The following is a 26,197-nucleotide window of genomic DNA, read 5'->3' as shown; positions in this document are numbered from 1 at the left end:
TCCCCAGGTGGTACATCAGGAGTGGTGGCAGCCTGCTATGAACCCCGCCCTGTGACAAGGGTCCCCTTTGGCAGCCATCCTCTGGAGCCATTGGGCCTGAACAGGCACGGTAGTCGTTCGGATGTCCCAGGCAGTGTGCTGTCACCCTGTCCTGCCCCCTGCCCATTGGATGTGCCTCCGGGCTGCTCTTGGGGATGGGGGTGCGGCTGGATCAAGCTCCGGGGTCCCCCCACCAACGGTGCTGTCAGTCCTGGAGGCCCACTCTCGACTCAACCATGGCCTCAATGCTCATGGTCATGGAGCACAGGGATTGTACCATGTCCCTCTGGGCTGTGCCACGTCACTCTGGGACGGTGCCACATCATTAAGTGACCGTGCCATGTCCCTCTGTGACTGGATCTGATCAAACAGCACAAGGCCAATGCTGTTGGTGCCCATAGCCATGCCCGTTGTGACTGAGCCACGCTCTGGAGTGCCACAGCAGGTGGCCCTACTGCATGGCTGCCTGTGACAGGGCTGCCTTGTCCTGTGCCTCAACCACTGCCTGCACAGGATGCCCCAGGCCTTGGACATCTTCACCCATGGCCGATGTCTTTGGTTTGGGGGTGGGGGGAGGGGTGCCACATGTGTCATGGGAACATTGCAATCCATCAGGGGCCTGCTTGCTTCGCTGATTCCAACCTCCGCCACAGCAACTGCCAGCTCTTCAGCTCAATGCCCTCCACTCAGCAGCAGTGAGGGGCTGCAGGTCAGGTGGGCTGCAGGTCAGATGGGCTGCAGGTCAGGTGGGCCACTCCAGTCTGCTCTCTCTCTCCCTCTCCGACTGTGTGAGTGTGCACAACAGCTACATCCTGGGATAGTCAGACATCCCCGGCCCCTTCATTGACCACCCCAGGATGGCCGGTTGGCTGGGGGATAAGGGGTACCCGCTGAGGACCTGGCTAATCATGCCAGTATGGAGGCTGGAGACCGGAGCAGAGACCCCATACAAGGAGACCCATGTGGCCACCCTGGCTGTCATCGAGAGGTGCATTGGACTGCTCAAAATGCGGTGCCGAGGCCTCCACCACTCCGCTTGCAGGACAGCCCTCAGATGGTCACATGCTTTGTGGTGGTCTGCTGTGTCCTCCACAATCTGGTACAGCAGTGGGGAAACATGCCGGAGGTGTGGGATGAGGAACATGTGGCCACCGAGGTGGAGGAGGAGGAGAAGAGGAGCACGAGTATGATGAGGTGGTGCCGGACCAACAGGAGCTGGAGGATGATCCTGAGGATGAACCGGGGGACCAGCCAGAGGCTACAGGACAGGTCCGGCAAGCCCGGAGGGCCAGGGAGGCCCTCATACTCCGTCGCTTCACTTTGGATGTGGCCTGATCCATTATCGCTACCTTCCACCCACTACCCCACAACCCCCACCCCATATCTCACTCTCCCAGGGTCTGAATTACATCAACCCAGGGTGCTGGGACTGTGTCAGTGGGCCATACCTGGAGAGATGGGCCAAGGGTTTGGAGCTCAGACCACATTGTGGAAGAAAGTGGCAGAAGCTTCATACTAGTTGTGGGGAATGATTTTTAATGTTTCATGGTGTCCAACATTGCCCCATTATCATGATGATGCTGCCCCACTCTCCCCACAACCCCCTCACCCCCCACCTTCTACCTATCCCATTCCTCCTGCCCCCAGTGCCCTCTCAATGATCTTCAACGTGCTTTACCTTCCTTGCTCCACCACTATATCTAGGTGTGTCCCCAGGATGCACATCAAAGGTGGAGGCAGCCAGCTGCTTACCTCAACCTCTGGCCTACAATGCCCCTGGCGGGCGCCCTGGAGGGCCATGCTGCACTTTTCGGCGGCACACGCATAGCCGTGCCACCCTGCCCGTGTACTGACTGTGCGACACGGCCTCATCAGAGGGGTGGAACTCGGGGAGCTGGTGGCCACTCCATGGGACGGTCCGGGTTGGCACCCAGCACCCTCTCCTCCCATTCGGTGCCATAGGCCCTGGGGTTCATCATGGGAAAGAAGGGCAGCTGCTGCGTGCCCCGGATGCCCCTGCATCATCTGGCTCTGCTAGCTCTGTGTTTCTCTGATGCCTACACCATTGTGTCGACACCCTCGGCGATGCTCCTCAGTGATTGGGACATGCTCTGCAGCGCCACAGCAATGCCCACCTGCAACTGGGACAAGCTCTGCAGTGCCTTGGCCATTCCCATCTGAGAGTGGGATATGTCCCACAGCACCTCATCAACGTCAGTCTGGTACTGGGTCACATCCCCCACCGAGTCAGACGGCCTACTGAGGCCCTCACCGGCTATGCCACACCTTGGACATCTTCACTCATGCTGCTGAGGTCGTGCACTAGGCTCTCCACTGCAGTCGCCACACTAGCAGTGTTGGCCTCGGTGCCGTGCATTGCCGCATCATTTCCTGCACCAGTAGTCTCTGATACTCCTCCAATTGGCTGTGGACCAGCTGGGGTGTCACTGACATCTCCCTCTAAATGTCCCGGCCGCTCCCTAATACCTCCATCCGCTCAGGGATAGCCAGGTCCATAGGCTCAGTTTCAGGCTCGGGCCCAGCTGGGACCTGGGATCCAGTAGCCCTCCAACTGCTGTCTTGCCTGGGCATTACTGCCTCCATGTGACGTACATCAGTAACTGCGTGGTGCTCACCAGATTGTGCCCCAGAGGCCTGACCAGTAACATTGCCCACCGAGTGTGTGTGTTTTTGCGCTGGTGGAGGGTGGGAATGACAGCTGTGATGCGGCGATTGTGGGATCCTCGGAGCGCTCCTCTGAAGGGTCTCATGGGAGGCAAGGGAGGGGCCACCCCGGATGGGCCATTGATTGGAGGACCTGTGGGAGAATGGACATGTGGTCAGCGGGAGAGATGGGTCAGTGTATATGGCAAAAACAACACCCGTTTGACAGGTCCTCCATGTGGGGCCCGGTGGATCCTCACCTCTGCAGCAAACGCCAACCTCTGCATTGGTGACCGCTCTGTCCTTGACCACCCCCGTCACCTCCAGGGTCCATTCCTCAAAGGTCATGAGGATTCTTATATTCGGCACCTGTCTCGGCCCTCTCCTGCCGTTATTTTGAGATATTCTCTTGCGGAGACACAAAGAGAGCATCGTTAGCCGCACGCGTGGTTCACAGTGGTGGGGGAGGGGGTGAAGAAAGGGTTGGGGGGGTTGAAGGGTGAAGGAGGGGGTCAAGGGAGGGTTGGGTCCACATGGAGGGATGGGAGGAGTGGATGCTCACATGGGGGTGGAAAGGCCTTGGGAGGGCGAGATGGCGCTGGTGGTGGGGGGGGGGGTGGGGGGAGGGGGGGGGGGGTGGGGGGGGTTGGTGTCAACTCACTCGTGCTGCCCGGTGTAGGTCGTTGACCTTGTTGCAGCACTGCAGGCCAGTCATCCTGGTCTCGCTTCCTGACTGTCCCAAGCGGCACTCGCTGCCCTGTGGCTCACCCTTCGGGGCCCTTGAGGGAACAGGACATCCCTCCCGGCCTCCACCGCATCTAGGAGCCTCCCCAGATCCATACCTCCAAACCTTGGGGTTGGGCGTCTCGCGGCCATGGCTGTGAGCTGAATGGGATTGGCTGTGTCAGAGTTGTTTACGTGCTGCTTGACTTTGTTAACGGGGGGCTGGCGAGCTCGGTCCTGTCGAATCGGCTGGTGAGCCTGCATTTGCGGCATGGGGCCTTGTTAAGTGGGCCAATTAATGTTGTATTACATTGCCGGCTTCACCAGACCGAGCTCCGGGAAGCATGCGGCAGTTCCCGCTCGCCACCACACTTGGAAGTCCTTCCGGAGAACTGCGCCCTGAGTTCTCAAATAGAGAATATCGCTGTATAACTTTGAAAAGACCCAGAGGAGAGACAAAGGGAAATGGGCGGGATTCTTCATTGGCTTACGCCAAAATCAGGAAATTCAATTGGGCGGAGAACAGTTTACGACATCGAATTGCAGCGGGGGCCGATTTGACGCCAAATCGCAATTCTCCGCCACCTCGACAGCAGCGACAATGCAGCCTCGAACGCAAGTACAGTAAATGCTGCTTGCATATAATGAGCGGGACCGAGCGGTATTCTCTGGGGCCTCTGCGATTCTCTGCCTCCGATGGGCGAGTTCCCAACAGCTCGGTTCACTTGGGCTTTTAAAATAGCAAAAGCGGCATTGTTGTTGATAAGGGAGAGAGAGGGGGTAGGACACAGAAGGATGCGACTGTGGGCTGCCAGGCCGGACACTGGCCGGGCTGGTTAGGGTGGGGGAGCCTTCCCGGGGCTAGGAGGGAGAGGGTGGTGGGGGGGGAATGGGCCGAGTGGCCGGGGTGAACTCCCACTGTACTGGGGATGTGTCCAGGCACGGACCCCCATTGCCGCGGCTGCAAGGCAGCCACCTTGCTGCGCACCCGACTTACCACACACCTTGGCCGCTGGTTCTGCAGAGTGACACCGGCTGGATAGGTGCCCCCACACCCCACCTTCCACCATACCCACCCCCCCCAGTTGCCGGCAGGGCATCAGGCAGTCCACCCAGGGCACTGCCCACTATAGCCTCTACAGGAGTGTTGGATGGGGGCCACAGAGCCCCTGCTGGCATGGGCAGTACCTGCTCTCAGTACCCCTGGCATCAGGGCTGGGCACCAGGGCCAGCGCCCCACCGGCGCTGGGAAATTAAAGAGCCAGGAGTGCGGAGGTGCGGGGGTGGGGGGTGATGCACGACCAATTGCACAAAGCCGCAGATTGGGTACAACTGTGGCTTGATGACAGTCAGATGCGAGGCCTCCTGCTGCAGCTGGCGAAATGGCAGGGCACTGGAGGTCATGCATATTTATACAGTTCTCCCTGGGCGGAGCCAGCCGGCAGGAGCTACCGGCGAATCTATAGTGCAGGTCCTACCTTACATCTCCTATTACAGTGGTTCACCACATTCACCCCCTGTTAAAAATGAGTCCGGCGGGGGTGACATGAAACTATATACAATTAGTGGAATTATGTACAGTGGTAGGTAAAGAAAAGTCCATGTTGACGGTCCGGAGTCCGTCATAAGTTCAGCCGGTCCGGTGCTTTGGTGCTTCATTGGGAGCGACGTAACGGTGGCGGCGAAGTCGGTGCTGGTGGTGGTGGAGGTGGCACCGATGGCGGTGGTGGCGGTGTTGATGCTGGCCAGTCATCGGCCTCTCCGGGAGCGTGCAGAAGTCCTCTTCGTCCTCTTGTGCGGAAAAAGGGAGGGGGCGGTGGTCTGGTGGGGTCAATATTGGCGGTGCGGTGGGAGGTGGGGGCGGGAGGCGCATTGGTGGTGGGGTGTGATGGGGTGGAACCTGACGGTGCCCGGTCCCTGAGTGAGACAGTATCTTGGCGGCCGTCGGGGAACTCAACATAGGCATATTGAGCGTTGGCGTGGAGCAGGTGAACCCTGTTCACCAAGGGGTCCGCCTTGTGGAGTCAGATGTGCATACAGAGAAGGACCGGTCCTGGAGCAGCGAGCCAAGTCGGGAGCGACACACCGGATGTGGACTTCCTGGGGAAGGTAAAAACATGTTCATGGGGTGTGTTATTAGTGGCGGTGCACAATAGTGACCGGATGGAGTGCAGAGTGTCAAGGAGGACCTCCTGCCAGCGAGAGGCTGGGAGGTTCCTGGACCGTAGGGCCAGCTGGACGGCCCTCCAAACCGTCCCATTCTCCCGTTCTACTTGCCCATTTCCCCGGGGGTTGTAGCTGGTCGTCCTGCTGGAGGCTATACCCCTGCTGAGCAGGAACTGACGCAGCTCATCGCTCATGAATGAGGATCCCCTGTCACTGTGGATGTAGGCGGGGAAACCGAACAGAGCGAAGATGGTGCTGAGGGCCTTGATGACGGTGGCAGACGTCATATCGGGGCATGGAATGGCGAAGGGGAATCTAGAGTACGCATCGACCACACTGAGAATATACGTGTTGCGGTCGGTGGAGGGGTGGGGCCCTCTGAAATCCACGCTGAGGCGCTCAAAGGGGTTGGAAGCCTTCACCAGGCGTGCACGGTCTGGCTGGTAGAAGTGCGGCTTGCACTCCGCACAGACCTGGCAGTCCCTGGTGACTGTCCTTACTTCCTCGACGGAGTAGGGCAGATTGCCAGCTTTGACCAGATGGTACAATCGGGTGACCCCCGGGTGACAAAGGCTGTCGTGTAGGACCTGGAGTTGGTCCACTTGTGCGCTGGCATATGTACCTCGGGAGAGGGCGTCTGGGGGCTCGTTGAGTTTACCTGGGCGATACAAGATCTCGTAATTATAGGTGGCGAGCTCGATTCTCCACCGCAAGATTTTATCATTTTTGATCTTGCCCCGCTGTGTGTTATTGAACATGAAGGCTACTGACTGTTGGTCCGTAAGGAGAGTGAATCTCTTACCGGCCAGGTAATGTCTCCAATGCCGCACAGCTTCAACGATAGCTTGGGCCTCCTTCTCGACGGATGAGTGTCGAATTTCAGAGGCATGAAGGGTGCGGGAAAAGAATGCCATGGGTCTGCCTGCCTGGTTTAGAGGGGCAAGGGCAACGTCTGAAGCGTCGCTTTCTACTTGGAAAGGCAGTGACTCATCCACTGCGCGCATCCCGGCCTTGGTGATGTCTGCTCTGATGCGGGTGAAAGCATGTTGTGCCTCGGCCGCAAGGGGGAATTGGGTGGACTGAATGAGTGGGCGGGCCTTGTCCACATAGTTTGGGACCCACTGAGCGTAGTCGGAAAAGAACTCCAGGCAGCGTTTGAGGGCCTTGGGGAAGTTCCATGAGGGGGCGCATGCGCTCGGGGTCGGGCCTGAGAAGACCATTTTGGACTATATAGCCGAGAATGGCTAACCGGGTCGTGCTGAACACACACTTCTCTTTGTTGTAGGTCAGGTTGAGAAGGGTGGCAGTGCGGAGGAATTTATCGAGGTTGGCATCGTGGTCCTGCTGATCATGGCCGCAGATGGTGACATTATCTAAGTACGGAAAGGTGGCCCGCAAACCGTACTGGTCGACCATTCGGTCCATCTCTCTTTGGAAGACCGAGACCCCATTTGTGACACTGAAAGGGACCCGAAGGAAGTGGTAGAGGCGACCGTCCACCTCAAAGGCAGTGTATGGCCGGTCCGACTTCCGGATGGGGAGCTGATGGTAGGCGGATTTCAGGTCAATTGTTGAGAAGACGCGGTACTGCACAATCTGATTGACCATATCAGATATGCGTGGGAGGGGGTACGCGTCGAGCTGCGTGTACTGATTGATGGTCTGGCTGTAGTCCACGACCATCCGGTGTTTCTCCCCAGTTTTAACCACTTACCACTTGGGCTCTCCAGGGGCTGTTGCTGGCCTCGATAATACCCTCTTTAAGCAGCCGCTGGACTTCGGACCTGATGAAGGTCTTGTCCTGGGTGCTGTACCGTCTGCTCCTAGTGGCAATGGGCTTGCAATCCGCAGTTAGATTGGCAAAAAGGGAGGGGGGATCGACTTTGAGGGTCGCGAGGCCGCAAACGGTAAGGGGGGGTAAGGGCCCGCCAAATTTGAGGGTGAGGCTCTGGAGGTTGCACTGGACGTCCAGGCCTAACAGGAGTGCAGCGCAGAGATTAGGAAGGACATAGAGGTGGAAGTTACTAAATTCTACGCCCTGGACCGTGAGGGTGACTGTTCAAAAGCCTCGGATCGGGACGGAGTGGGGTCCGGAGGCTAGGGAGATCCTTTGATTGGCTGGGTGGACCGCGAGGGAGCAGCACCTTACCGTATCTGGGTGAACAAAGCTTTCGGTGCTCCCGGAGTCCAGCAGGCACGAGGTCGCGTGGCCGTTAATTTTAACTGTCGTCGATGCGGTGGCCAGGTTGTGCGGGCGAGATTGGTCCAGCGTCATCGAAGCGAGCTGCAGGTAGCCATCGGATGCTTCGGGTGGCGAGCGGGTGTGGTTCCGATGTCGAGATGTCCGGGGATGTGAGGAACAAGATGTCGGCGCCCATGGTGCGCACATTGCGGGGTCGGGACAAGATGGCGGCACCCATGGTGCGCACATTGCGGGGTCGGGACAAGATGGCGGCACCCATGGTGCGCACATTGCGGGGTCGGGACAAGATGGCGGCACCCATGGTGCGCACATTGCGGGGTCGGGACAAGATGGCGGCACCCATGGTGCGCACATTGCGGGGTCGGGACAAGATGGCGGCGCCCATGGTGCGCACATTGCGGGGTCGGGACAAGATGGCGGCACCCATGGTGCGCACATTGCGGGGTCGGGACAAGATGGCGGCACCCATGGTGCGCACATTGCGGGGTCGGGACAAGATGGCGGCACCCATGGTGCGCACATTGTGGGGTCGGGACAAGATGGCGGCGCCCATTGGTCGCACATGGACCCGGGAGGAGAAGATGGCGGCTCCCATTGTTCGTCTGGCGTGGGGGAGGGGGCGATAGTGGGCGCGATCGCAGCGGCTGCGCGGGCCTGGCACACAGCCGCGAAGTGGCCCTTTTTACTGCAGGCTTTACAACCTGCAGTGCGGGCCGGGCAGTGTTGGCAGGGGTGCTTCTGCTGACCGCAGAAGTAGCAGCGGGGACCCCCGTGGTCAACGCAGTGGCAAGGTTGTGCGGGCGAGATTGCCCGCGTCGGCGTGCGGCGCAGGCGTATTGCGAAGGCCGGGCCCCGGCTGAGGAGGTCGTCGGTGGGGTCCAGGAGGGGTAGGCAGGGGTAGAAGGGTGGGCAGCGAGGCGGAAGAGGTACGATTGTACGTTACGGTATGCGACCGTCATGGAGAGCGCCAAGGTTTTCGTCTCCGCCAGTTCGAGCGTGGCCCCTTCCAGCAATCGTTCTCGGATGCGGTCCGATGCAATCCCCGTCACGAAGGCATCGCGCATGAGGAGATTTGCGTGTTCGGCTGCCGTAATGGCCTGACAGTCACAGTCCCGGACAAGTGGAATTAGGGCCCGCCAGAAGTCTTCGATGGACTCACCAGGTAGTTGCGAGCGGGTGGCGAGCACATGCCTGGCGAAGAGCGTGTTCGCCTTCTGTGTGTAGTGTTCTATGAGGAGTTCCATCGCTTTTGTGTAAGTCGTGACATCTTGGATCAACGGGAACACGCTGGAGCTCAGTCTGGAGTACAGGACGTTTATCTTCTGAGCCTCCGTTAGCGCGGGGTCCGCCGCGTTGATGTAAGCCTCGAAACATGCTAGCCAGTGAGTAAAGTCTTTTCTGGAGTCGGACGAGTGCGGATCCAGCTGCAGGCGATCGGGTTTAATTCGGATATCCATTCTGTGGAAAATCTGACTGTAATAAATTGATGCACGATCAATTGCACAAAGACTAAAGTTGGGTACAACTGTGGCTTTATTACAGTCAGATACGTGGCCTTCTGCTGCAGCTGGCGAAATGGCAGGGCACTGGAGGTCATGCATATTTATACAGTTCTCCCTGGGCGGAGCCAGCCGGCAGGAGCTACCGGCGAACCTGTAGTGCAGGTCCTACCTTACATCTCCTATTACAGTGGATCACCACAGGGGGCAGACCCCGCAGTGCCAACCGGGGCCACCATGTGGACTTTGGTTGGGTACGGGGGTATGCACCATGCTAACACATCGGCCTTTCACCCCTTACAGCCAATGAATATTGGAATCCAACCAGCAATGGTGGCCTTCCTGCTGGTCGCCGCAGCCCTGCAGGACACCTTGCAGCTGCACAACACCAACCGAAAGGGGTTCCATTCGATGAATGTGCAGTTGATATGTGACCATCAGCTGCGCATCATACACCTCTGCGCCCGATACCCAGGCAGTGTGCCCGACACCTTCATCCTGGCACACCCGATGATTCCTAACATGTTTGAGATGTCCCCCCGCCTTCCCTGGCTTCTGGATGACAGGGGTTATCTACTGCGGTCGTGGCTGAGGCACGGGAAGCTGCATGATGTGTTCACCAGGGCCATCGCGCACGGGACGCTCTGATCGCCTCCAGGTTCACTGACTAAAGAGGTGAGGAAACTGGCCTGGGGCATGAACACCGCATCCCCCTCCCCTCCCCCCCGCCTGCAACCCCCTACATGATACATACCTGCCACAATACAGGGTGCGGGCCTTGGGTTGGCAGTATCTCTGGGTCTGGTCCATTGGGATAGGAATATTTTTCACTCCAAGAATTGTTGGGATCTGAAATGATGCACCTGAGAAAGTGGGGGCAATGGATTCCAGAAAACAAATGAGAAATGAGTTGAGTTGGTATTTGAGGATGAGGAACTTAGAAAGTTACAGACATAAAGTGGGAACAAGTAAGGCTGCTCTTTTTAAGGACCAGCTCAGGCAGATTGAACCTCATGCTATGCTCAAAGTTCCTATTATGCTGAAATAATCCCTTTGCTTATATTCTTCTCTCTCTCACCAGCAACAAACATTTTATTTCTGCTCTGTTTTAAGTGTGTTTTCTATACAATGAATAGTAGAAAATATCCACTATTTTGTGCTTTATTTATGAAGAAATGTAATTCTCTTTCTTTTTCCTTCAGTGAGTTCGGATACCAATCAAGACCATATTTGCTCAGAGGAAACAGGGTGAATTTCACTGCGATATTCTATGACAAAAGGAAATCAATGACGCACCAGTCATATCAGATGGATTTCAGGCGCAATAGCTAAAGATAACTCTCAAGATAATAATCAAGTTAAAATAAAATTAACTCCTCCATAATTAATGTCTGTCTGCATTCCAGGTTGGATGCTGGCAATGGAATCTGGACTGGAGCTCCAGATATTTACAAATCAACCATGGGGCCTTTTGGAACTTACATTATGAAAAATATGTCCACCTCATTCTCGATTCAGACCACCTGATTTGTCTAATCATTACATAAAACTGCATGATTCATTGATCTGATCAATTTCAGGAACAATGCAGTTTCTGCTAAACTCTTGTGCATTGGCGGATGGTATGATGGCGGACTTGGTGGTGTAGCCCCACTGGTCCATCTCAGAAGGAAAGTGTTGAGGAAGATTTTATTGAATCCAGCAGTGATATCGCTCTATCTGGGAACTTTTCTGCACAATCATTTTTAAATATATATTTTGCGTCTGTCATTATATTCCTGTGCTTGTTTCTCAAATAAAACAACAATTGAACTTGAGCTTTCTGTCAGATTGATCAAAGTATGAACTTGCATGGAAGGAAATACCGGTAAAATTAAAAGTGAATTGAGACCCTCATATTTATAATGACACAATGATTAATATTGTACCCACAAAAATCAGAGTCTTCGTCCAGCCTCAATCGTATGTTGTCAGTAATTAAATGTTCTCAACAGATTACATACTCAATGCTTTACAACCGAGCAGCTAATTTACATTAGAAAGATAGAAGTTCTTATTTAAATTAATCACTCTGATTGGGTTAGGGACCCGTACTCACTTATTGTTCTTAATGGATATGTATTTTATGCCTTGATCTCTCAATGTACTAGCTTCACAGCAGTAGTTCTGAAGGATGGACTGAAACCGTGTGATGAATCTGAGTGAATGAGAACTTTCTTTCTATGCTTTTCATCACCCAAATCCTTAATAAGTAAATGCACTCTAGATTTTCAGTGTGACAAATGGTCTCCTGACTGCATCGTGTGTGGGATCTTACCGGTGATAGGAGCTGTCCTTTAATTGCCCAGCAACCAAATTATAATTTTCTTGGTAATGTTCGACCAATAAAGAATTTTTTTTTTTAATTTAGAGTGCACAATTATTTTTTTTCCAATTAAGGGGCAATTTAGCATGGCCAATCCACCTAACCTGCACATCTTTGGGTTGTGGGGAGGGTTTAAACTAATGTGGCAGGGGGATGGGAACCGATGCAGGACGTTGGAAGGTAGTAAAACAGGGACATCAACAAAAGCCAGTAAGGGGGAAAGTGTAAGGCAGAGAAGGCATAGTCAAAAATCAAAAAGGGCGACAGTACAAGGTACAGTGACTGAGGGGAGCTCAGTGAATAGGACCAGTAATACTAAAAGGAATAAAACGAGAAGTAAAAACATTAATGGTAAGCGATGCGGCAGGTTGTTAAATGAAGATATGGGTTCAACAGACAAGGAAAATTAGGAGAAAAGTTAAGAGGAAATATAACTCAGGAGAGGTTACTGATCGAGGTGTTAAGATTCAAAACAGAGGTAAAAAAGCCAACATAAGTGTACTTTACCTGAATGCTCGTAGTATTCGGAATAAGGTAAATGAGTTGATGGCGCAAATCATCGTGAATGTCTATGATTTAGTGGCCATTACTGAAACATGGTTAAAGGATGGTCATGACTGGGAGTTAAATATCCAAGGGTATCAAACTATTCAGAAGGACAGAGTGGATGGTAAGGATTATTTAAGGATGACATCCGGGCAATAGTAAGGGATGACATCGGTGCTATGGAGGATAAGATTGAATCCATTTGGGTGGAAATCAGGAATAGTAAGGTGAAAAAGTCACTGATAGGAGTAGTCTATAGGCCACCAAATAGTAACATTATGGTGGGGCAGGCAATAAACAAAGAAATAACGGATGCATGTAGAAATGGTACAGCAGTTATCATGGGTGATTTCAATCTACATGTCGATTGGTTTAACCAGGTCGGTCAAGGCAGCCATGAGGAGGAGTTTATAGAATGTATCCGCGATAGTTTCCTAGAACAGTATGTAATGGAACCTACGAGGGAACAAGCGGTCCTAGATCTGGTCCTGTGTAATGAGACAGGATTGATTCATGATCTCATAGTTAGGGATCCTCTCGGAAGGAGCGATCACAATATGGTGGAATTTAAAATACAGATGGAGGGTGAGAAGGTAATATCAAACACTAGTGTTTTATGCTTAAACAAAGGAGATTACAATGGGATGAGAGAAGAACTAGCTAAGGTAGACGGGGAGCAAAGACTTGGTGAAACAGTTGAGGAACAGTGGAGAACCTTCCAAGCGATTTTTCACAGTGCTCAGCAAAGGTTTATACCAACAAAAAGGAAGGACGATAGAAAGAGGGATAAATCGACCGTGGATATCTAAGGAAATAAGGGAGAGTATCAAATTGAAGGAAAAAGCATACAAAGTGGCAAAGATTAGTGGGAGACTAGAGGACTGGGAAATCTTTAGGGGGCAACAGAAAGCTACTAAAAAAGCTATAAAGAAGAGTAAGATAGATTATGAGAGTAAACTTGCTCAGAATATAAAAACAGATAGTAAAAGTTTCTACAAATATATAAAACAAAAAAGAGTGGCTCAGGTCAATATTGGTCCTTTAGAGGATGAGAAGGGAGATTTAATAATGGGAGATGAGGAAATGGCTGAGGAACTGAACTGGTTTTTTGGGTCGGTCTTCACAGTGGAAGACACAAATAACATGCCAGTGACTGATAGAAATGAGGCTATGACAGGTGAGGACCTTGAGAGGATTGTTATCACTGAGGAGGTAGTGATGGGCAAGCTAATCGGGCTAAAGGTAGACAAGTCTCCTGGCCCTGATGGAATGCATCCCAGAGTGCTAAAAGAGATGGCTAGGAAAATTGCAGTGATAGTTGCAAGTGATGATTTACCAAAATTCACTAGACTCTGGGGTGGTCCCGGTGGATTGGAAATTAGCAAACGTGACACCACTGTTTAAAAAAGGAGGTAGGCAGAAAGCGGGTAATTATAGGCCAGTGAGCTTATCTTCGGTAGTAGGGAAGATGCTGGAATCTATCATCAAGGAAGAAATAGCGAGGCATCTGGATGGAAAGTGTCCCATTGGGCAGCTGCAGCATGGGTTCATAAAGGGCAGGTCGTACCTAACTAATTTAGTGGAATTCTTTGAGGACATTACCAGTGCGGTAGATAACGGGGAGCCAATGGATGTGGTATATCTGGATTTCCAGAAAGCCTTTGACAAGGTGCCACACAAAAGGTTGCTGCATAAGATAAAGATGCATGGCATTAAGGGTAAAGTAGTTGCATGGATAGAGGATTGGTTAATTAATAGAAAGCAAAGAGTAGGGATTAATGGGTGTTTCTCTGGTTGGCAATCAGTAGCTAGTGGTGTCCCTCAGGGATCAGTGTTGGGCCCACAATTGTTCACAATTTACATAGATGATTTGGAGTTGGGGACCAAGGGCAATGTGTCCAAGTTTGCAGACGACACTAAGATGAGTGGTAAAGCAAAAAGTGCAGAGGATACTGGAAGACTGCAGAGGGATTTGGATAGGCTAAGTGAATGGGCTAGGGTCTGGCAGATGGAATACAATGTTGACAAATGTGAGGTTATCCATTTTGGTAGGAATAACAGCAAAAGGGATTATTATTTAAATGATAAAATATTAAAACATGCTGCTGTGCAGAGCGACCTGGGTGTGTTAGTGCATGAGTCGCAAAAAGTTGGTTCACAGGTGCATTGTCCTTCATTGCTAGAGGGATGGAGTTTAAGACTAGGGAGGTTATGCTGCAATTGTATAAGTTGTTAGTGAGGCCACACCTGGAGTATTGTGTTCAGTTTTGGTCTCCTTACTTGAGAAAGGACGTACTAGCACTGGAGGATGTGCAGAGGAGATTCACTAGGTTAATCCCAGAGCTGAAGGGGTTGGATTCCGAGGAGAGCTTGAGTAGACTGAGACTGTACTCGTTGGAATTTAGAAAGATGAGGGGGAATCTTAGAGAAACATATAAAATTATGAAGGGAATAGATAGGATAGATGCGGGCAGGTTGTTTCCACCGGCGGGTGAAAGCAGAACTAGGGGGCATAGCCTCAAAATAAGAGGAAGTAGATTTAGGACTGAGTTTAGGAGGAACTTCTTCACCCAAAGGGTTGTGAATCTATGGAATTCTTTGCCCAGTGAAGCAGTAGAGGCTCCTTCATGAAATGTTTTTAAGATAAAGATAGATAATTTTTTGAAGAATAAAGGGATTAAGGGTTATGGTGTTCGGGCCGGAAAGTGGAGCTGAGCCCACAAAAGATCAGCCATGATCTCATTGAATGGCGGAGCAGGCTCGAGGTGCCAGATGGTCCACTCCTGCTCCTAGTTCTTGTGTTCTTATGAAACCCACGCAGACACAGGGAGAGTATGCAAACTCCACATGGACAGTGACCCAGGGCCGGGATTCGAAGGTGGGTCCTCGGTGCTGCAGTCCCAGTGCTAACCACTGCGCCACGTGCCACCCCCATTAAGAATTTATAATGAGCCTCATTGTGTATGCCTGCCTGAGAGCCCAGACTTTCATGACTCTGATGAAATACATAAGCCCCAGAGGAAAAAATTATTTATTGCTAGCTCTAACTCTGTGATCTCTGCTGTCAATTTCACAATGTTTATTTACACAAGGTTAAGAGATTTCAAGGACTTGTAGTTTCTCTTATTGATACTTTTTAAAGAGTAAATTTATTGTGCCCAATTCATTTTTTCCTATTAAGGGGCAATTTAGCATGGCCAAACCACCTACCCTGCACATCATTGGGTTGTGGGGTGAAACCCACGCAACCACGGGGAGAATGTGCAAACTCCATGGACAGTGACCCAGAGCCGGGATCGAACCTGGGACCTCAGCGGCGTGAATTGTCTGTCAGAACATGTCCTCCATTCCTTTGGGGGGACCACGGGTTTGAGGCCTATGGGTGACCCTTCAAACTCTGCTGGACCCAAGTGGAATTTGTTGAAACTCAGATTCACCAGTCAGGTTGTTATCTGGATTAGCAGATGAATGCAACATCTCTGGATAGCTAGAATGGGTAGATGTCTGCTTCCGCAGGGTAAGAGGCTCTTTCTAAACAGCAAACAATGTCCATCTCAGCTGTCTCACAGTCCCGTGCTCTGTTTTGCTGAGGTAGGACCATAGATATGGGGTGAGATTCGCCGTTACCCGACACCGATATCGTAATCAGCGATCAGACAGAGAATCCCTTCCGATGCCCAAACCTTGGGCGGTTTGGCGCCGGATTTTGATTCTCTGCCCCTCCAAAATGGCGTCGCGGGCCGACACCTTTGGAACGGCTGTGGTAAACCACTGTGTTCCTATATTAAGGGTTGTACGGTAGAACCTGCACTACAGGTTCACCTGGGCCCCTGCACGCTAGCTCCACCCAGGAGCTGGGTTATAAATATGCGTGGCCTTCAGCTCGTAGCCATTTCGTCATCTGCTGTAGGAGGCCACACTTCAGATACTAATAAAGCCTCAGTTTGAATTCAACTTCGTCTCCAGCCAAATTGATCGTGTCTCAATTTATTAGTATCTGATTCAGAAGATGGACCTCCGGATTAAACCAGATCGACTGCTGCTGGTTCCACACGCAAGCGACGCCAGAAAGGTCTTTCAGCACTGGCTAGCTTGTTTTGAAGCGTATATCAATGCGGCGACGACCACTGTTCCAGAGGCTCAGAAGATTCAAATCTTGTACTTCAGACTCAACTCTAAAATCTTCCCGCTGATCCAAGATGCGCCCAATTACGCTGATGCTATGACTCGACTCAAAGAGAGTTATGAGCAGAAGAAGAACACGCTCTTCGCCAGACACGCGCTCGCAACGCGTACTCAACTACCTGGTGAGTCAATCGAGGACTTCTGGAGGGCCCTGATTCCACTAGTTCGGGACTGTGACTGCCAGGACGTTACAGCTAAGGAGCACTCAGATCTCCTTATGCGGGACGCTTTTGTAACTGGGATTGGGTCCAATGTTATCAGGCAGCGGCTCCTGGAAGCGGCCACGCGCGACCTCGCAGAGACTAAAACACTAGCATTTTCCATGACGGTCGCCCTGCGCAATGTACAGTCCTACGCCCCCAACTGCGTGGCCCACTCCTCCTACACTTCATGGGCCCCACAGGCAGCCGCCCCAGTGGGGGCGCTACCCACTCAATACACCTGCGCTACGCGCCAGCCAGTGATCTCCGGGGGGCCCCGATGCTATTTTTGCGGCCAACAAAGACACCCCCGCCAACGCTGCCCGGCCCGCGCTGCCCTTTGTAAGGCCTGCGGGAAGAAGGGCCACTACGCAGCGGTGTGTCAGGCACGCTCAGCGGCAGCGGTCGCCCCCCCCCGCCCCCCGCCCCCCCGGTCACGGACAATGGGCGCCGCTATCCTCCCCTCCTCCCCAGGCCATGTGCGAGCAATGGGCACCGCCATCTTCTCCACCACACAACACGTACGTTTCATGGGCGCTGTCATCTTGCTCCACCCCTGCAACGTGCGTTCCATGGGAGCCACCATTTTGTGACCCCCAGGACCTCCGGGCGCCGCCATCTTGTCCACCCCGCAGCACATGGAGACCAACGGCGTTTCAGGACCCCGACGCAGCGGCCGCCTCACGACCCGACGATCAACCACGACTCGCATCCATGGTAATCGACCAGTCCAGACCACACACTCTGACCAACGCATCAACCAGCGTGAAAGTCAACGGCCACGTGACCTCCTGCCTACTGGACTCCGGGAGCACCGAGAGCTTTGTACATCCAAATACAGTAAGGCGCTGCTCCCTGTGGTAGTACCAGGTATTGCGGCACCCAAGAGGCTGATGACCATTGGTCAGACCCAGGAGTCTACCATTGGCTGTTGTGTAGCTCTGCCCTGACAGGCGGGGTAGAAGAAACTGTGCCATCCCAGCAGCCTTCACTTTCTGTATCGAAGCTGCTGGGGAAAGAGAGGGAAAGAGTTCTAGCAGATTAAAGCCTTCAGTAATGAATCACTTCATCTTGAGTGTAATTGATTGCGCATCAACTTAATCTGCTAGACTTAAGCTGGAAGGATGGATCTCCGAATCAAACCGGAGTGCCTTCAACTCAGCCCCCACACGGAGAACTCAGCTGCACTGTACCGTCTGCTCCTGGTGGTGACGGGTTTGCAATCCGGGTTGAGGTTCGCAAACAGGGAAGGCGGGTCGACCTTAAGGGTCGCGAGGCCGCAGGCAGTAAGGGGAGGTATAGGGCCGCCAAATTTAAAAGTCAGGCTTTGCAAATGGCATTGGAAGTCCAGCCCCAGGAGGGTAGCCTCCGATCCCTCCACGAGGACCACTGCCACCCGGGGGTCACTCGCTTTTTCCATTTGTCAAGACACTCAACCTGCCCTACTCCATCGAGGAGGTCAGGTCAGTCACCAGGGACTGCCAAATCTGGGCGGAGTGCAAACCGCACTTCTACCGGCCAGAGAGGGCGCACCTGATAAAGGCTTCCCGTCCCTTTGAACACCTCAGCATGGATTTCAAAGGCCCCCTCCCCTCCACCGACCGCAACACGTATTTCCTGAACGTGATTGACGAATACTCCCGGTTCCCCTTCGCCATCCCCTGCCCAGACATGACCACAACCATCGTCATCAAGGCCCTTCAGGGTATCTTTACACTGTTCGGTTTCCCCGCGTACATACACAGTGACAGGGGGTCCTCCTTTATGAGCGACGAACTGCGTCAATTCCTGCTCAGCAAGGGCATCGCCTCGAGCAGGACGACCAGTTACAACCCCCGGGGCAGGTAGAGAGGGAGAACGGAACGGTCTGGAAGACCGTTCTACTGGCCCTACGGTCCAGGAACCTCCCAGTCTCCCGCTGGCAAGAAGCCCTCCCGATGGCCCTCCACGCCATCCTGTCGCTGCTCTGTACAACCACAAATCAGACGCCTCATGAACATCTCCTTGTTTTCCCCAGGAAGTCCACCTCCGGGACCTCGCTCCCAACCTGGCTAGCGACTCCCGGACCCATCCTGCTCCGGAAGCACGTGCGGGCGCATAAGTCGGACCCGTTGGTTGAGAGGGTCCACGCTAACCCCCAGTACGCCTACGTGGTGTTCCCTGACGGCCGGCAAGATACAGTCTCCCTTCGGGACCTGGTGCCCGCCGGAACCCCACGCGTACCCGAACCATTGCCCCCCCCCACAGCACCTTGCTGGAGGGTCAGTACTCCCACCGCTCCTGCCTAGGCCCGACCACCCACCGACACCCCACCGACACCCCCTACAGCCCCCCCCCCCACCCGTCAAACTTTTGCCCCAACAGCACCTCCTAGGGGTGACAAAGCTGCGGGGGAGGACGAAACCACGCTTCCGGAGTCGCAACCACCGGGACCCACACCAGAATCACCACCAAAGCTTTTAACGGGGGTGAATGTGGTAGTACCAGGTATTGCGGCACCCAAGAGGCTGATGACCATTGGTCAGACCCAGGAGTCTACCATTGGCTGTTGTACGTAGCTCCGCCCTGACAGGAGGGGTATAAGAAACGGTGCCATCCCAGCAGCCTTCACTTTCTGTATCGAAGCTGCTGGGGAAAGAGTTCTAGCAGATTAAAGCCTTCAGTTATGAATCACTTCGTCTTGAGTATAATTGATTGCACATCACTCCCTTAAGGTACACCCTACCAATCAAAGAATCTCCCTGGCCTCCGGATCCCATCGCGTAGCGATCCGGGGGTACTGCACGGTCACGCTAACAGTCCAAGGCGTAGAGTTCCACGGTTTTCGCCTCTACGTCCTCCCTAACCTCTGCGCTGCACTTATCCTTGGCCTGGATTTTCAGTGCAACCTCCAGAGCTTGACCCTTACATTTGGCGGACCATTACCACCCCTCACTGTGTGCGGCCTCGCAAATCGATCCTCCTTCCCTCTTTGCCAATCTAACTCCAGGTTGCAAACCCGTCGCCACCAGGAGCAGACGGTACAGCACCCAGGATAAGGCCTTCATCAGGTCCGAGGTCCAGCGGTTGCTTCAGGAGGGAGTCATCAAGGCCAGCAACAGCCCCTGGAGAGCTCAAGTGGTAGTGGTTAAGTCTGGGGAGAAAAATCGAATGGTCTTGGACTATAGACCATCAACAGGTACACGCAGCTCGACACGTACCCCCTCCCACGCATATCTGACATGGTTAACCAGATTGCACAGCACCGGGTCTTCTCAACGGTGGACCTGAAATCCGCTTACCACCAGCTACCCATCCGTAAATCGGACCGGCCATACACCGCCTTCGTGGCAGACGGCCGGCTATATCACTTCCTTAGGATCCCCTTCGGCGTCACCAATGGGGTTTTGGTCGTCCAAAGGGAGTTGGACCGAATGGTCGAACGGTACGGCTTGCGGGCCACATTTCCATACCTATACAATGTGACCATCTGCGGCCATGATCAGCAGGACCACGACGCCAACTTCGCTAAATTTCTCCGGACCTCCACTCTCCTTAACCTCACGTATAACAAGGAGAAGTGTGTGTTCCGTACAAACCGCTTAGCCATCCTCGGCTACGTGGTCCAGAACGGAGTTCTGGGGCTCGATCCCGACCGCATGCGCTCCCTCATGGAGTTCCCCCTCCCCCAATGCCCCAAGGCCCTCAAACGCTGCCTGGGGTTCTTCTCGTATTACGCTCAGTGGGTCCCAAACTATGCGGACAAGGCCCGCCACTCAGACAGTCCACTCATTTCCCCCTGACGGCAGAGGCCCAACAGGCTTTCGCCCGGATCAGAGCTGATATTGCCAAAGCTGGAATGCACGCTGTACACAAAATATTTCCTTTCCAAGTAGAAAGCGACGCGTCGTACGTCGCCCTTGCCACCACCCTCAACCAGGCAGGCAGGCCCGTGGCATTCTTTTCCCGCACTCTCCATGCCTCCGAAATTCGGCACTCATCCGTCGAAAAGGAGGCCCAGGCTATCATTGAGGCTGTGCGACATTGGAGGCATTACCTGGCCGGCAGGAGATTTACCCTCCTCACTGACCAACAGTTGGTAGCCTTCATGTTCAACAACACACAGCGGAGCAAGATCAAAAATGACAAAATTTTGCGGTGGAGAATCGAGCTCTCCACCTATAATTACGAGATTAAGTATCGCCCTGGCAAACTCAACGAGCCCCCAGACGCCCTATCCCGAGGTACATGTGCCAGTGCACAGGTAGACCGATTCCGGACCCTGCACGACAGCCTTTGTCACCCAGGTGTCACTCAGTTGTACCACTTCATTAAGGCACAAAATTTGCCCTACTCCGTCGAAGAAGTAAGGATGATCACCAAGGACTGCCAGGTCTGTGCGGAGTGCAAACCGCACCTCTACCGGCCGGACCACGCGCACCTGGTGAAGGCCTCCCGCCCCTTTGAACGCCTCAGTGTGGATTTCAAAGGCCCCCTCCCCTCCTCCGACCGACACACGTATTTCCTCAGTGTGGTCGATGAATACTCCCGTTTTCCCTTCGCCATCCCATGCCCCGACATGACGTCTGCCACCGTCATTAAAGCCCTTAATTCTATCTTCACACTGTTCGGCTTCCCCGTCTACATCCACAGTGACAGGGGATCCTCATTCATGAGTGATGAGCTATGCCAGTTCCTGCTCAGCAGCAGTATCGCCTCCAGCAGAACGACCAGCTATAACCCCCGGGGAAACGGGCAGGTAGAAAGGGAGAATGGGACGGTATGGAGGGCCGTCCAGCTGGCCCTACGGTCCAGAAATCTCCCGCTGGCAAGAGGTCCTCCCTGATGCACTACATTCCATTCGCTCATTACTTTGCACTGCTACTAACAGTACACCGCATGAACGTCCTTTTGCCTTCCCCAGGAAGTCCATATCCGGGGTATCACTCCCAACTTGGCTCACAGCTCCAGGAACCGTGCTTCTCTGTATACATGTGCGGCTCCACAAGGCGGACCCATTGGTGGAAAGGGTGCACCTGCTCCACGCAAACCCACAGTACGCCTACGTGGCGTTCCCCGACGGCCGCCAGGATACCGTCTCCCTCAGGGACCTGGCACCAGCAGATTCCGCCCCCCACACTACCCCCGTCGCCCCCGGTGCCACCCTCCCCTCCCCCGCCGCCCCCATCACCCCCCCTAGGACTGTCCGTCCTCCCCCTGCCCACCCCCGTTGATGAAGAGTCAACTTCGACCACGACAGCATCAACATCACCGGCTCCACTTCGTCGATCCCAGAGGACGATCAAGGCGCTGGACCGGCTGAACCTCTGACCGGCCCACCGGATGACCAGAGACATTTTGTTTCCACTGTTCTGTAAATATTAAAGATTGTGAATTGTATATCGTTATCCACCACCCCCGCCGGACTCAATTTTAACAGGGGGTGAATGTGGTAAACCACTGTGTTCCTATATTAAGGGTTGTACGGTGGAACCTGCTCCGCCCAGGCGCCGGGTTACAAATATGTGTGGCCTCCAGCTCGCAGCCATTTCATCAGCTGCTGTAGGAGGCCACACTTCAGAGACTAATAAAGCCTCAGTTTGAATTCAACTGCGTCTCCAGCCAAATTGATCGTGCCTCGACGGTGTTGCCCATCATCGAAAGGCCCTCCCCTGATGCTCCGCCTCCGATGGCCCAAATTCCCGATCGCGCAGTTGATGTGTGGTCTCAGTGGTCGGTTACCCGGCGTGGCAGCCGTGAACTGTATCCAACGCCGCCACAGTCGACCCGGAGCCGTCCTGCTGGCCGAGGGGACTTTTGCGAGGGTTGAGGAGACTGGTGGAGGTGGTCAGGGGTTGCCCTGTGGGACAGTATTTGGCAGGTCGAGTCCGCGCACAGCCGCGCCATGTTGTACGGCACGACCGCTGCAGGTCGTCATCAGCACATGCGCGGCCATGGACCCAGCCATTCTCCAGCAGTTTTTGTCGTAGGAGCCGGGAGTTTTACCTGGCGCCTCTGCTAGCCTCTCACCGGTCCCAGGGTCGGTGAGGGTTTGTTGCCGATTTTGCCGTTGCAAAACACCACAGTTCCCACGCCGGCGTCGGCACTTAGCCACAAAATCAGAGAATCCATCCTGTGGTGTCTGTTCAACCACTTGTTCATGACGAGTTTGGTCCCAGATCCAAATGGGTTTTCCTCATCGGAGGTCTGACAGTTTATGTGTCTCGTGACACAGTTCCACGTCTGTCTGGAATGATATTCGTCCTTTTCTCTTCACTTTGTTCATTTATCATCTTGTGCAAGCAACAGGAGTGTGTGTGGGAGGGCAGGGAGCTAAGTTCTCAGTCATCTTCTCATGAAGTGTTCACATGGTGCTCAACCATTTTGGAGTGGAGCTGAACGATTGTTCAGGAGTGTAAGTTGGATGTTATTGCTCTTCTAGCACAATGTTTTCATTGTATGCAGTCCTCTTTCAGTTTCACCATTGGTTTCAGGGTAACTTGGCGGGCTGGTAGTATGGACAAACCCAATGCTGTTGTGAACTTTTTAAAGAATTCATTGGCAAGCTCTGGCCCACTGTCCGAGATTCCAAAGTCTGGGATTCCATGTGTTGCAAATTTCGCCTTCAGCGACGTAATTACTTCCGAAGTGTGACCCCATAGTTAGCTGACTTCTATCCATCTGGATTAGGAGTCTACGATCAAGAACATTTTACCTCTGTGTTCGAAGATGTCCATTCCATTGTCATGATGTGAAGGAGATTGAAATCAATGGTTCTCTTGTCTCCTGATAATGAATAGCAAAAGTAATACGGCTTGACGTAATCTCTTCGAAAGAGACCTGACCCCGGAGGAAATGTCGCACCTTGCTCAACAATTTGTGATGCTCAAATGTCATTGCTGAAATCATTGGAGAACGTCGAATCTCAGGGCTTTCAGAATAACCCCGGTCTTTCCATAGGTGAGTCGATCATTAACTACGCTGAGGCGTCCTTTCTATTCACAGTGCTGTCTGAGAATGGGATTGTGTGGCGTTTTTACTGGCCACCCTTTAACACAGTACTCTCTGGCCTGAGAACACTCTTAATGAAATTTTCATGCATCTCTGATTTCATTCAGTTGAACATAAGAAGAGGCAAATTAGGAGTAAGAGGAGGCCATTCAGCCCCTTGTGCCTGCACCGCCATTCAACAAGTTCATGGCTGATCTGATTGAGGCCTTAATTGCACATCCCCACCTGCCCCCTAATAATCTTTGACTCCCTTATTAGTCAAGAGTATATCTACATCTGCCTGAAAAATATTCAATGACCCTCTCTGAGAAAGATATTTCCACAGATTCAAGAACTGAGGAGAACATTTTTCCTTATTTCTGTCTTAAGTGGTAGCCCCCTTATTTTTAATCTGTATCCCTTAGTTCTAGACTCTCCCACAAGGGGAAACATCCTTTCAGCATCCACCCTGTCAAGTCCCCTCAAGATCTTATATGTTTCAATCTTATATGTTTCAACCTAACCTCCAATGGATACAGGCCCAACCATTCCAACCTTCCCTCAGAAGGTAACCACTTCCCATCCCAGGTACCCAGGTATCAATCAAGTGAACCTTCTCTGAAATGGTTCTCATTTCTTAAATAAGGAGACCAATCACAGTACCCTAAATGTGAGGCGGGGGGGGGGGGATTCTCCAGGGCCGCTAGCCAGCGACAAGAAATGTGTTGGCCTAGTGAATTGGGGGTGAAGTCACAAACGGGGTTGATGCCTACCGAGGTTCCTGTCGTCTCTGACGAGGTTGCTGCCCAAACCCAAGAGGAACATGCATTAGAGCTACTTTTAATATCATTATTGGGCAGGAAGCCCAGTTCACCGTCTTCTTGGGATGATCCAGCCTCCCCCAGCTGGGAGTCCCACTGGCATGAATTGGTGCAAGCCCTGAGAAATGGAAACCTGGTGGCTTGCACTCCGAGGGCAGGGCCTCGGAGTAACCTCCCCATATTTGCCTCCAGGGTTCCGAGGGGGGGGGGCTTCAGAGGAGGTGGGGGCCAGGGGGTCTTGGGCTGGAGGGGCTCAGGTCAGGGGTCCTGTAATAGGAGTCGTTTGGCTGCTCTCCCCATCATTAGCCTTTAAAACCTTTAAATTGCCAGACAGCAGTGAGGAACCAAGTTCGATCCCAACCTCAGGTCACTGTCCATGTGGAGTTTGCACATTCTCCCCGTGTCTCACCCCCACAACCCAAAAAGATGGGCAGGGTAGGTGAATTAGCCATGCTAAATTGCCCCTTAATTGGAAGAAAATAAAATAATTGGCTGCTCCAAATTTATTTTTAAAAAAAGAAAAATTTCCGTCAGCATGTCAAGATCAAAGATCTGTGAGATGAAGGCAAAGGTCTTCCTTTTAATGTGGTGGAAGCCTCTAGTGTTTTTTACACAATAAATTTAATTTTTGAAGCCTCTGTTGAAACATAGAAGCTTAAAAGCTTTAAACTGCATTGCTGAATTCAATTTCACGGACCATTGCCTTTTAAAAGCCTCTTGATTGACAGATCCAGGCAATGTGGAAGGAAGGCTGTCAGTGTTTATTTATATAGCTGGACAGCGATCCATTAACTCTGAAGTTCATCCTTTTTTGAGCAGCTGCTCTTTCCGTAGTTTTTTTAAAGGGGCTGACTCTTCCTTCTGAAGAGCTTCCTTGAAAGATCAGGGGCTGGATTCTCCATCTCGTCCCGCCACATTTCTGGTTCATCCCGCCGGCGGGATGCTCCGTTACACCAGCTGGTCAATGGGATTTCCCATTGTGGGGCAGCCCCACGCCGTCGGGAAACCCTCGCCAGCAAAACGGAGCATTACGCCGGCGAAGAATCCAGCCCTGTGTGTTCTGCCTGAATTCATTATAACACAGTGAAACAACATAACAAATACAATTCCAAATTGTATTCCAATTCCAAATTTAACCACCCACCCATCCGCCAAAGGAAATCAAAACATACCCAGAAATTGCACCCCCCCCGACATCCGATAGTGACCAGAAAATGAAGGGCTGCCATCTCCAGTAGAACCCTTCTGCCGAGAACCTCATAATGTACTTGATCTTCTCCAAGCACAAAAACTCCATAAGGTCACTCAACCAGAAAGAAGCACTGGGTGAGACCGGAGTCCTCTACCCAAGCAGAACTCGCCTCCGGGCTATCAATGAGGCGAAGGCGAGAACATATGCTTCCACCCCCATCTGCAGCTCCAGTGAGTCCGAGACCCCAAATATTGCCACCAGTGGACAAGGCTCCAGCTCAGTCACAAGAATCCCTGATATGGTGTTGGAGAAGGAGATCCAATAGCTTACAAGTTTAGGACATGACCAGAATATGATTCCCCGGCCCCTGAGAACAACACTCACTTCTCCTTCCCTCCCCTTGAAAAAAACTAATCCCCCCCTAGTCAGGTGTGCCCCTTGCGCCACCTTGAACTGAATCAAACTGAGCCTAGCACATGGAGAGATGGAACTGAGGTGGAGAATCATAGAATTTACAGTGCCGAAGGAGGCCATTCGGCCCATCGAGTCTGCACCGACTCTTGGAAAGAGAACCCTACCCAAGGTCCACACTTCCACCCTATCCCCATAACCCAGTAACCCCACC

The 26,197-nt window shown here is 52.9% G+C and overlaps 1 protein-coding gene across 1 annotated transcript in view; it reads left to right on the top strand.

Annotated features, from left to right (window-relative positions):
- Window positions 1-25,897, top strand: part of LOC140387114 (eosinophil peroxidase-like) — a 221,004-nt gene extending 195,107 nt beyond the window's left edge. Inside the window, exon 14 of the mRNA XM_072470125.1 lies at window positions 25,664-25,897. Coding sequence (XP_072326226.1) covers window positions 25,664-25,897 — 234 coding nt within the window. The remainder of the gene's footprint in view (window positions 1-25,663) is intronic.
- Window positions 25,898-26,197: the final 300 nt, after the last annotated feature.

Source organism: Scyliorhinus torazame, chromosome 12, assembly GCF_047496885.1.
Source record: "Scyliorhinus torazame isolate Kashiwa2021f chromosome 12, sScyTor2.1, whole genome shotgun sequence".
Taxonomy (NCBI): Eukaryota; Metazoa; Chordata; class Chondrichthyes; order Carcharhiniformes; family Scyliorhinidae; genus Scyliorhinus; species Scyliorhinus torazame.
The sequence above is the reverse complement of the archived record's forward strand: the minus strand, read 5'-3'. Positions and strand labels throughout refer to the sequence as shown.